The following is a 12,753-nucleotide window of genomic DNA, read 5'->3' as shown; positions in this document are numbered from 1 at the left end:
TAATGCAAAGAAAATAAGTTCATATTCATTTTTAAACAACACAATACTAATGTTTTAACTTAGGAAGAGTTCAGAAATCAATATTTGGTGGAATAACCCTGATTTTCAAGCACAGCTTTCATGCGTCTTGGCATGCTCTCCACCAGTCTTTCACATTGATGTTGGGTGACTTTATGCCACTCCTGGCGCAAAAATTCAAGCAGCTCGGCTTTGTTTGATGGCTTGTGACCATCCATCTTCCTCTTGATCACATTCCAGAGGTTTTCAATGGGGTTCAGGTCTGGAGATTGGGCTGGCCATGACAGGGTCTTGATCTGGTGGTCCTCCATCCACACCTTGATTGACCTGGCTGTGTGGCATGGAGCATTGTCCTGCTGGAAAAACCAATCCTCAGAGTTGGGGAACATTGTCAGAGCAGAAGGAAGCAAGTTTTCTTCCAGGACAACCTTGTACTTGGCTTGATTCATGCGTCCTTCACAAAGACAAATCTGCCCGATTCCAGCCTTGCTGAAGCACCCCCAGATCATCACCGATCCTCCACCACATTTCACAGTGGGTGCGAGACACTGTGGCTTGTAGGCCTCTCCAGGTCTCCGTCTAACCATTAGACAACCAGGTGTTGGGCAAAGCTGAAAATTGGACTCATCAGAGAAGATGACCTTACTCCAGTCCTCTACAGTCCAATCCTTATGGTCTTTTGCAAACCTCAGCCTGGCTCTTCTTTGCTTCTCATTGATGAAGGGCTTTTTTCTAGCTTTGCACAACTTCAGCCCTGCCCCTAGGAGCCTGTTTCGAACCGTCCTCGCCGTGCACTTCACCCCAGCTGCCGTTTGCCATTCTTTTTGTAGGTCACTTGATGTCATCCTACGGTTGCTGAGTGACATTCGAATGAGTTGGCGGTCATCCCGGTCAGTGGAGAGTCGTTTTCGCCCTCTGCCGGTCTGTAGCTTTGTTGTCCCCAATGTGTGCTGCTTGACCTTGTTCTTATGAACCGCTGTCTTTGAAATTTTAAGGATGGAAGCAACCCGACGCTCACTGTATCCCTCTGCCAGTAAAGCCAGAATTGAACCCTTCTTTTCCTCACTCAAAACTTTCCTTTTCAACTCTTTGGGCATGGTCAATAGTTATTTTTTGATTCCAATTACTTTTGAGGTACTACTAGCACTGTTTTGCCATCCAGCTGGTCCTATTGCAAGAGGATAGTGATGACCACAGGAGTGGTTTTTATACTTTTCCTCGTTAAATAAGATTTGGTTCAGGTGATCCCCTAATCAGTACCTCATTCAGTAGAATGAGGTGTGCCTGTGTTGGAATTCAACAGACACTGGAATGGAATGGCTGCCATACATGTAGAGATGCTGATTTAAGAAAAATTTGCAGTAGTCTCTTAATTTTTTCCAGATATATATATATATATATATATATATATATATATATATATATATATATATATATATATATATACCATAGCCACCAGGGTCCTGAGCCATACACTCAGTACAGCTGCAACTAGAAACCAACAGCATGATGCCTATTTACTTTCTGACAAGCCCTTTTCAACACTTGACCAGACACTGCCTGTGAAGACTGCTATATTGTGTCTGTATTCTGTTCTGCTCTAAACTTCCACGGCAATACCATAGATTGAAGCCATGGGAGGATGCTGTAACCCACCTTCTAAAGAGAAAGCTGCACTTGTTTTATTTGTTTGTTTTATTTGACCCAGAAGTCCCTATTTATTTCTATTCACATTTAAATAAATACTGTTTATTAGAATAATTTTTTTTTAATAACTATAATACTGTGTTGTGTGACTGACTTGAGTTTTACAACAAAGTATATTTTAAAATGTTTTTATTTGACAAACAAGAAGTTTAAGAAGCTAGGAAACCACTGTACAGTGTTCTTGTTCTGCGATCAAACCCATAGAGGATGCATTTGAATGTAAAGAGACTGAACTGATTTAGGACTATCGATTTTTAATAAATCATATCAACCAGGAAAACCCAAAGGAGCCGACCATCACTGTGTAGCTCTAGTATCAAATGTATGTTGCATTGACTAGCCCTACAGATGTATATGATGCACCCAGTATCAGGTTAACAATGTCGTCATCCCCTCGGCAGAGCACTGGAAACACAGCCATGCCAAAGCCTTCTTTGTGACTTAAAGGAAGCAGAAGTTTTTTTTTTCACTGCAGGGACAACAAATGTTTTACTTCCTGCAATCAATTCAAGGAGACGTTTGAGTTTCGGGGAGGAGATATGAAACAGATTCAATTTCCACACGAGACAGAGCTGGGAATGGCTTCTTGTGCCGAACAGAGAAGGAGAAAATGAAGATTGAATGCAAATGGCAGTTAAAAATCTGAATGCAATGCTGCAAAACAAATTGCAATTAACCAGAACACCAAAGCCCATGTAACATGAGGCAACATTCAGACAAGTGCTAATGTAGTTGAATGTGGTCTTTTTAACAAGACTAAGCTGCTCGAATCACAATGGTTTTACTGGCTTGGCTTTAACAGGAGAAGTGATGGAAAATGTCTCCTTCTAACCAGTTGCTTGAAGAGTTGCCAGAATAGGTTGTCTGCAAGTTGCCTTGTGTTTCATGGGCTTAATTCTGTTGTAACACAAGCTAATGTAAACAGCATAGCATGATGGATGTGTAGAGCAGTTTCTGTTGTGCTGCAAACTTATGGCACTGAAAGCTCTTTCTTAATGAACACCAAAGGTTTCAGGAAAATCATTGTCACTTACTGAGCTAGAGCGACCCACATCCAGTAGATAGTGCAGGTGATCAGCCCATGCATGAACAGGGCATGTTCAGATGATCAGCCCATGGTACAGGGCATGTTTAGGTGAGCAGCCCATGCATGGCACAGGGCATGTTGAGGTGAGCAGCCGAGGCATGGCACAGGGCATGTTCAGGTGATCAGCCCATGTTACAGGGCATGCTCTGTACAAGGTGCTCCTGGTGTTACCTTTGGGTTGGGATGTCTACTGATGATCAGGTTGACTGGGCCCGGTCCACACTCGCTGAGAATGGCGTAGGCTTCACTCAGAGCAACATGCCTGAGGCTCACTGAGTCCACTTCTAGAATCTGGTCTCCACGACTAAGAGCAAAAAACAGAGACATATGTGTAGATATCTGTAACGGACTGAGGGGGGGTATTTTAATCAATGTATCTGTTGTGACCATTTTTAGCTTCGAACAGCAAGTAACAGGCAAGTGACCGTGTTCATTGAACCGATATGAGGCATGTGCATTGTGTGTACAAACAGATACAGTAATGGACTATAGAGGGTTATGGCTGTGTCTCCAAGTAAGGGGCAACCTCGGGATTCCAGTACTCTAAAACAAGGAAGTGCAACTCACCTGAGCCTGCCATCCATCTTGGCCACGGAGCCGGGAGCAAGGCTGTGAATGTAGATCCCTGGATAACTGTTCTCCAGCGTCAGGCAGCAAGCCCCAATTCCCAGTCCCACTCCAGGCTCTGAGGACAACACTGACATCAACATGTGCTTGTGTGTGTAACAACACTAAAATCAACACATGCTTGTGTGTGTAACAGCAATGACATCAACACGTGCTCATGGTGAGTCATGCTAATGCACTGTCCGCTGTGCAAGGGAGGATGTTTCTCATAATATATTATATAGAATACACTGCTGATGACAGCAGATAATATCATCTCTTATCAAGCTCTATTCAGCCTGATCTGATGATGAGCTCAGGTGGTGAGTTGTTAAAGTAGCTTCAGCTTTTAAACCTACGAATTGTAAAAATGTATATTGACTTATGTGTGTGTGTGTGTGTGTGTGTGTGTGTGTGTGTGTGTGTGTGTGTGTGTGTGTGTGTGTGTGTGTGTGTGTGTGTGTGTGCGTGTGTGTGTGTGTGTGTGTGTGTGTGTGTGTGTGTGTGTGTGTGTGTGTGAATATAGCGTCAATGAGAGCCACGACACAGCATGCTGCAGCATGTCTAACAATATTTCACTTTTGTTTAGTGTTTAAGGCGTTGCTTTACTGGTATACTATTATATACAGCATTGCTGCTGTTCTCTATGACATGGCAATGGATGGTCTCTGTAAATACAGCCAGTGCTTGGCCAGTCTCATTCCCCTCCCCTGTGAGATGGAGGCAGCTGTACTTACCTTTGTTTAGTGTCACCTCCATGACAATGCGGTCCTTGGGCCCAGGGCCTCTGCGGCAGGCGCCGTCTCCGTCCTCGGAGCAGGGTGGCACGGGGGTCCCCCCGCTGGCGTTGGAGTTGGGGGAGCTGGAGCGGCTCAGCAGGGTGGGGGTCGGGCAGGGGGTCAGGCTGGGACTGCGCAGCCGAGTCCGCACTGTCAGGGTCACCACCCCCTTCTTCAGCTGCTGCAAGAACAACATCACAGCTCGCAGGATCACAAAGCAGGCTGCAGTACCTAGTTACTCTGTGTCCTGCTCACATACAGCACAGCAGTATGCACATTTATTAAAACCCCTCAAGATTTGTCATTTATATCCTTTTACATTTCGGGTCAGTAATCGAGTGATATAGAAAGAATAGGCACTCGAGTGAAAATGTTAGACCACTGTGCTTTAATTAGGCATCTTAAACAACTTCTAAAAAGTCTTGTGCATTTTACCATTTGTGGCTCTGTTCCTTTTCTCTTACTAATTTAAATAAATTGCATGAGTGGCCTGTAAAGTCATCAGTTAAATTAGCCAATCAATAATTTGCCTTTTTAGAGAATTTTCCATGTTTTTCAGTTCCAGTGGTTTGATTTCTTATCAGGGTTGCCAACTGGCTCCAGAATTTACGGACACTAAGCCAGGTTAGGTTTTTTGCCTCGCCACTAAACCACAAATGAATTGCTGTTAAATCAACAAGTAAAGTGGGTGTGAACTGCGTGAGCGGCTTCAATAAATGTGTTCAATTGTTAGCTGCAGTGTCTATTCTATCCAGAGAGCACCATAACATGTATTCAGATCATATTGCTTGAAATGTTATATGGTAAACAATATGTATCAAAATAGTGCAATTCCATCGTTACAGAGAGTCAAGCACTCACCCGCATTCTTTCTCGTTTAACTTTGGGGTTAAGTTTCTATTAATGTAATACTTATTTCTGCTTCGCACAGTCCTGCCTCAATCAAACAAATACAACAAACAGCAAGCTGCATAGGTCTGATTGATAGCAACAATCCTCACAGAAAGTAATTCCTGCCCCCAGACAGCTGTGTGCGTTTAGTAATAGTTAGCAAAACAATTATATTCCTTTAGCGACAGATCACGCAATTTATACATTCTCAATAAAATCAATTAATTTGTGGTTAGAGAGGCGAGTTAAAAGACCTGCCCTGGCTTAAAGCGTCCATACCCTGTTCCATATGCACAACAAAACCAAAACAGAAGCAAAAGGGTGTTCTAACACATGTGCACACGACTCTATGCTTGAACACAGTAGAGTTGCATGCGACTTGATTAAGACATATCTGTCATTGCATTTACAGCAGCCCGTGTTCAGAATGAATTGAAATACCTTGAAGGTCTGGATGGCCTGCTGGTGAGTGAGGCCCTGCAGTGACTCTCCGTTTACTTCTAAGAGTTCATCCCCTGAGAGAGGCAATGGCAAGAGCAACGCAAACAGTTAGTGCTGCAATCAAGAATAGCTTTTACAATGCAACAAGCAATGGACATCAACCAACAGCATCGGAGAAAAGACCTGCCTGATCAGCACGGTGATTCTAAGCTGGTGCATACATGTGGTTTGATCAAATCTATTTTGCAAAAGGGTTTATACAGTAGCCTTTATTTTAAAACATGATGCACTAATTGCCCGCTATTTTTCAGAAAAAAACACATTTCAATCTTTTCATTCTGCCTTTCGTTAAAACAAAGGCTGTGGTCCGTTTCACTAAAGCTCAAGCAAGTGCATTACTGTCTGTCAGGGAGTTCCTGTTGAGTGATTTAAAGGACAGCATTTAATGACCCTATAATGATTATTCCCCCATCACAGCCTACTAGTAACACTACATAAAACACCTACATTTAAATAACACAGATGGCACAGTGAGCCTATTTCAGTGGTCTGCTTGTCATTTTTTTTCTAGGCATAATCAAAATTCTTCAGTTACAATTTTTATATTTCACTATTAATGATAACAATTCATTTTTAAGGGAATATAGATACATCAGTAAGTATATTTTGACAAGCAGATACATACTTTCACAGGGAATTTGTGGCATGTGTTTCTCGTCTCTAAATAACCAGTCCAATTAATTTTTACAAAAAATGTAGTTTGGTATTTAAGAACCTTTTCTTGTCTGTTTTATTCTGTTTTATTTTTCTTGTCTGTTTTATTTTTGTCTCTCGAAACCTATGATGAGCATGACAAGTGAAGCCCACTATACTAAACAAGGAGGGAGTGGAACAGTGCAATGAAAGCAGTGAAATTCAGGGATTAAAGTAGAGTTGCAGTGCTTGTGAACGAATAGCGCTCAACTGTTTAGTGTAAAGTACAGCTTGATGCTTCAAAGAAAGAGATGCGCTTTACCTTCTTTGAGCCTCCCATCAGCAGCAGCTGCACCGCTGGGAAAGATTGTCTTCACGAAAATCCCCATCCTTCCACGAGCTGAATCCTGCCCGCCAACAATACTGAAGCCAAGACCCTGATAGAAAACAGGAAATGAATAAATACATTAAAACAAATGAACCGCTTTCTGTGTGACTTGGGGGAGGGGGGGGGGCAGCAGCATGTTTTACTAAACGCTTCTGCAGTACAGGGACACTCCGCTCAATGAGTTCTTAAGCCAGTGGAATGTCGTGCCAGATGCGAATGAAATGCCGGTGGCATGCAAGGTGCCAGGCGGGTCTTGGTATTTCCTAGAAATTCATTTTGTCAGAAGGTTGTAGTAAGCCAGCAGACCCATCTTATGTTTTGACATTTGTTCTTTCAAGCTTGAAATGACCTTAGTCGTCGCTATGGTGCGAGGCTTTCAATGAAAAGGGCTGTAGAATGTCAATTAGAGCATGGGCCAACTACATTACAACGGTTTGTACAGGGGATTCACATATATATATTTTGTCTGAAGGCAAACCATGTTCATAAGTTCCCCAAACCTGGCTTGAGTGTGAAAAAGTAGAGCTGACAGTGAGTTGAATGCCCCGATTCCCAGAGAAGCTGCTGGAAGTGTCAGAAACTCACCTTGCCTTGCCCTTTCATCAGAACTATATTGGAGATAATAGACGGCTGGGCCAGTCGCCATGGAGACTCCACTTGAACGGTGCTTAAGGAGCGTGCTGATTTCTTCACAATTTGGTATTCCTGAAAACAGTAAAGGGAGAGAAGAAGAGACTACCTGAACACAATGATCAGGCCTTCTCTACTACTCACCTTCTTATCAAGACACAGTGACCACCATGCTGCAGACAATTCAAGCTGCATGTTAAATACACAATGCAGGGTGTGCATTTCTGAGACTGCTCTGAAAAGTCAGTTTGCTCAGACGGTTGTAAAAGTGGTAACTGTTTGAACTCTATGGTAACTGAGTGCTGTCCCCGTTTGAGATTCATGTACTGCTGGAGGGGCTCAACAAATTTGAGCATTACATGTGTAGTTTTCCGCATGCTACTTAAAAATATATAATTTTCAATTTGTTACCTTGGAAACATCCACTCTGTAGATGTTTCCTGTACTCTTATTAGAATAACAAGAATTCATTTTTTAAGTTATTTTTTTTCTTTCTGAGCTCAAGCAAGCAGATTTCAAATGGGGTGAATTGTATTCCTTCATCAAAAATGACATCCAGGCTACATTAACAAAGAATGTTGTAACTAGACAGCTACCACATGTTAGAGTAGTACGATGTAGCATTAACGAAGAATGATGTAGACAGTCAGTTATTACGTTAGAGTAAGACGTAACGTGTTTGTGAGACTCCACTGAATGATGGGATCAGTTTCCAAGCAAGAAGACAGAGGGCACTGTTACAAGAATTAAAAGCATTTTCCAAGAGGAGAATGGAAATCTACATGATTCCATGCTCTCACTCTAGCTGGCTGTGTATCATTCTTTATAGCACTTGCAGAATTTAACAGCCTAGCTATGAATGTGTTTCTTTCAGTGCTGGTACAGAATAACAAAGTTATTAATAGTTTCATTTTTAGTTTGTACGACGTGGAGAGTGTTTAATGGGACTTTTAATATACCAAGATTCCAGGTTTATTTCAACCCCTGGTTTGTCAATCGGCAAAGCACTGACTGATCATTTCCATGACTGTTACCAGTATTACAGTAGTGAGCACATTTATTAGGGCACCTCAAGGCGTGTCATTTATATCCTTTACATACCTACCTGCATGAAAACCTCTGGGTGTGAGAATTTACATTTTCAGTCAGTAATCAGTGCTATAGAAACAATAAGCACTGGTGAGAAGGTATTAGACCACTTTGTGCTTTAATTACTGCTGAAGGCTGGTCATATTTACTTAAGAGTGTATTTCATTTGTATAGCATGTTCTATTTACACTGAGTCCTGAATTTCTCCCTGAATGGATAAACCATGACTGCTGCACATTCACATAATATGGTAAGCTTTGAGATTTGCTTGTTTGAATAGGAAGATATATTATAATGGTCATTTAAATTATCAACATATTGCCACCTGTCATTAGACTGAAGACTTTTAAATTGTAATTGCAATGCTGTTTTTTAGACACTACTATTTGTGCACTTGTTACTTGTAGATACACCTGCTTACGCCTTTTTACTTGTTTCATGGTTGTGCAGATGTTTAATGATTGCTTTGGAAACTCATTTCTATTTGATTGACGCCCCCTGCTCTTCACAGATCCTAGGTTCAATGTGCACTTCTGCATACACCCTGAGAGCTGGAATATGAGAGGTCTATTCAACCCCTTGAAAGGGTGCGACTCATGAGATTGCTGAACCACGCGTGAGCCAGCATTCATCACATGTGCCCACTTAGTCAGTCATAGCACTGCTTACATCAATAAAAACAACAGACAAACAGGAAAACAAATAGGGTGCAGGCGGTGATGTGACACTACTATCGTCAACCCAGACTCCAACCCTGCCCAGTTTATAGCAGAGTAGCTCAATAGCTGTCCCACAACATTCCATTCAGCGTGGCATGTTTAGTGAAATACAATGTAATGATAAAGACAGTATATTAAAGGAGTGTTTGAGTCCTGACCTGCCGGATGCCCACTGTGTCGAGCTGCTGTGGCAGGGAGTGCTTGCGACCCCCTCGGGAGTGTTTCTCTGACACATTGCAGCCAGCCTCTTCGTTCTCTACAATGAGCTCGTCGTCCTCTCCAACCGACTCCAAGCGGCTCCCTCCCCCTGTGAGACAACGACTTCACATTCAGTAACCAACAGAAGCCAAACCCTAACCCTAACGCTAACCCTTCTCATTCTCTACAATGAGCTTGTCGTCCTCTCCAACTGACTCCAAGCGGCTTCATCCCCCTGTGAGACAACAACGTCACAGTCAGTAACCAAGAGGAGCCTGCAGTGCACACTGTGCTGCTGCAAACTGCACACTGTCAAAATATAATCTACCTGCTTTTGAAACAAATTCTTAAGAGTACCATTTGCCCTTCAATCTCATATACACAGAGAAACAGTAGGGTCATGCTTAGTGAGCATTTATTTTATTTTCCTAAGGGAACCAGGCTGTTTAATCATTGAGGCAAAGGTCTAACTTTTGGTGAGGTCTCTGGGCCGAGACGCTTCAAGTTAAAAACCAAACAAATACAAACACAGCAATAATGTAAAAGTAATATATAAACATATATGAAGACAACAGTTGTTTTTTTTTAAATTTATTTTGTATTAATCCTGCCTTGACTGTAAGGGTTATCATTATCAGTGTCATGAAAAACACCACCTACATTCACCTTGTACATGTCCTTATATAACAATCAATTCTGACATCCACAATATCTTCAATGAGAAGGTCCTCACCAAGGAGTCTTACATACTATACTAGATCAGCGGTTCCTTATATATTCATATACACTATATCCAAGGCAGTGGAGGATGAGAACAGCTGTTGTGCAATATACTTCATTACCATAACATTGTAACTGTGTTATTCATTATGCACTCAATATAAATGTATATTTATTACACTGTGCGGTTCTTACATAGTGATGCATCATGGGGTTGTTTTTACGAGTTAATATCAATACCACATTTTGGTAGAAAAGCAGCTGTCAGTATCAGCAGTGGCAATGCATACAGTTTATTTGGAATGGGGATACAAATCAGGTGCAATGTGTTTTATTGTTAGATTAGAGCATCTTTACACACATGACATTTTTTCTTACCTGTAGCTGGTTGCGTTGCAAGACAATCACCCAATAGTCACAAAACTTAAGTATGAAGCAGCCTTTATTCTTGACCTTTTCTTTATGAGTGAAAAGCCAACAGAGAATTCCAGCAAAAACAAAGAAAGCCAAGAAAGAAAAAACGAATCCTGAAAACTTTGATGAGTGAGCCAAATTCAGACCTTTAAATCATTCCAACTGAAAACGTTAACAGCACAAATGGGTAGCACTGATGAAATAACCAACACACCCAAGTGCCAACACATTGTTAAATTAAAAATAAGAAGAATCCTTGGCACACATGCAACAAATGCAACTGCTGAGCTGCTGGAAGTTCATTAAGAGGATCTTTATGTTACTGACCTTGAGATCTGCTTCTGAACTTCATTGGCGTTGGACTGCGGCAGCATCCCTTGGGTCCCTCTGTCTTTCCTCGATCCTCAATCCTATCAGCTTCTGTGAGCTGCAGCAGAAGACAACGAAGATAATAGGATTGCTGTAACCATTGCTATGCAGTACATCTGCCAATTTGCAGAAGACGCCATCTTTGAATAAGTAAGAATGTGACAGCAGGCTTTGGTTCTCTTGCTAGATAGATCACACTTCCACAGCACTACCCAGTGTCACCTATGCGAGTCTGTTTGGAAGGGTAATGCAATATTTCCCATACTGCAGAGCTGCACCTTTGATACAAACAAAGACCTCATGCATGTGTTTTGCACACACAGGTGCTCGTACCTCAAATGTCACTTCGTACAGTAGATTTATAGTTAATGAAGTGGGAATGAATATGGTCTATGAATATGGAATATGAATATGAATACTGCTGACTGCTAGCCTACAGTATATCTGCTTTTTGGTTCCATTTCCTATTGAAGAATGCTTTGGGTTATGTAGAGATTTTAAGACTGAACAGTTTTTGCTTCAGTTGTTTATTACCTCTGAAATCGGACAAATTGTCTAAACGTAACGAACCAATTTTTCTGAAGTTGTAATACATGTATATTTATTCATCTCTGTAATCAAAGGCAGGATCTTTATAGTTTAGTTTTACATCTCTGTTTTTGAAATTGTGGCCATATGGTGATGCATAGGAACCTGGGACTGTTGCCCAGGTTTTGTGGGCTTCTATGCTCTCACACAGAACAGGCATAACCTCTGTACTAGATAAAGCCATAAAGAAGGGTAAATGATCCTTTCCATGTGGGACAGTCTCAGTATGAGAAGACAGTAGAAGTGAGACAATGATTTTGCAGGATAATCTGTGTTAAATTTTTGGCACAGCTGACAGCCTTTTATCTACTGTAAAGAGATGCCTTGCAGGAAGACATTGTTTGGATTTGGAATCCCAGCAAAGGCTAACGTTCTGCAAAAACTTCTCTGTATTGCTTCCTTCAATTGAAGTTGTAATCCAGATAGTAAATCATTGTGTGAACTGTTACTGTACATCTAAACATAAAATGTGCAACACTAGATTGCTAACAGTATTCTATATAGCACTCTACCGTGTTTTCATAGGGTTGTAAAGAAGCCCTTTACTCAAGGAATAAATAAAATGTCTCTGCACATGATTTATTCCGGATCCATGAAGTTAGTATTCATAGGATCTTCGGCAGGTAAAGGTTTTACCAGCCAATGGCTTCTCCAGGCGCTGTTGCCACCAGTGACTTCATTGCCACTTACAGAAAGGCTTGCCAGTCATCTTCTCCTGTAAGTGGGATGATTACCATACAGCAGTGTGTCACAATCCACACAAGCAGACAGACTCTCAGAGGAGCAGGGAAACTAAACCAAGCCGAACCGTGGTAATAAAGATTACGGTGCTGGAACCTGTCATTGGTGAACACTTTGCCAGACACTTCTTCCATTTCACAATCTTAAAAAGGGTTGAAGTGGTAAAAGCTGGCAGCCGCCATGTTATTTGTGTGTGTTTATTTCTCGACCTGATTAACACAGATGGACAGATTGCAGGGATGCATTTTAGAATTGTATGTGTGTTTTATTATCCTACAATCATATAAAAAATTAAACTTTACAGAAACCCTTGGGGTCCTTTCAGAAGCTGCAGTCTATGTTTTTGTCAGTATTACACAGCAAATTTAAACTTATCAGACCTCCTTTTAAGTACGCAGTTAAGTCTGATCTACAGGACCCAAAAACTCACCAGATACATACTTAATGCCATTATCAATGTCTTCAGAATGTCTGTTTTAATCTATAATACATGACATGATTACAACTTATGGCAAAATGAGATGTGGCATTTTGGTTAGCCACAGTAAGAGTGACTTCAATTATGTGTAACAATTGTGGCAGGGTGGATCCCTGCCTGGGAAAATGTGTAGGGGGTTGGCAGGAATAGGGTTAATTTCTGTCCTTGCCAGATAAATGTGTGCGTGGGTGTGGCTG

At 41.5% G+C, this 12,753-nt stretch overlaps 1 protein-coding gene across 2 annotated transcripts in view; it reads right to left on the bottom strand.

The window, feature by feature from the left end:
- LOC121314102 (PDZ domain-containing protein 2-like) overlaps positions 1–12,753 on the bottom strand; it is a 123,035-nt gene that overhangs the window by 24,147 nt on the left and 86,135 nt on the right. For both annotated transcript variants that reach the window (XM_041247010.1, XM_041247018.1), the window contains 8 exons: positions 10,708–10,807; positions 9,207–9,355; positions 7,196–7,315; positions 6,545–6,659; positions 5,530–5,603; positions 4,156–4,378; positions 3,380–3,497; positions 2,984–3,116 (listed from right to left, as the gene is read on the bottom strand). In XM_041247010.1, the coding sequence (XP_041102944.1) occupies positions 2,984–3,116; positions 3,380–3,497; positions 4,156–4,378; positions 5,530–5,603; positions 6,545–6,659; positions 7,196–7,315; positions 9,207–9,355; positions 10,708–10,807 (1,032 nt within the window). The remainder of the gene's footprint in view (positions 1–2,983; positions 3,117–3,379; positions 3,498–4,155; positions 4,379–5,529; positions 5,604–6,544; positions 6,660–7,195; positions 7,316–9,206; positions 9,356–10,707; positions 10,808–12,753) is intronic.

The sequence above is a fragment of the Polyodon spathula genome, chromosome 1 (genome assembly GCF_017654505.1).
Source record: "Polyodon spathula isolate WHYD16114869_AA chromosome 1, ASM1765450v1, whole genome shotgun sequence".
Taxonomy (NCBI): domain Eukaryota; kingdom Metazoa; phylum Chordata; class Actinopteri; order Acipenseriformes; family Polyodontidae; genus Polyodon; species Polyodon spathula.
The sequence above is the reverse complement of the archived record's forward strand: the minus strand, read 5'-3'. Positions and strand labels throughout refer to the sequence as shown.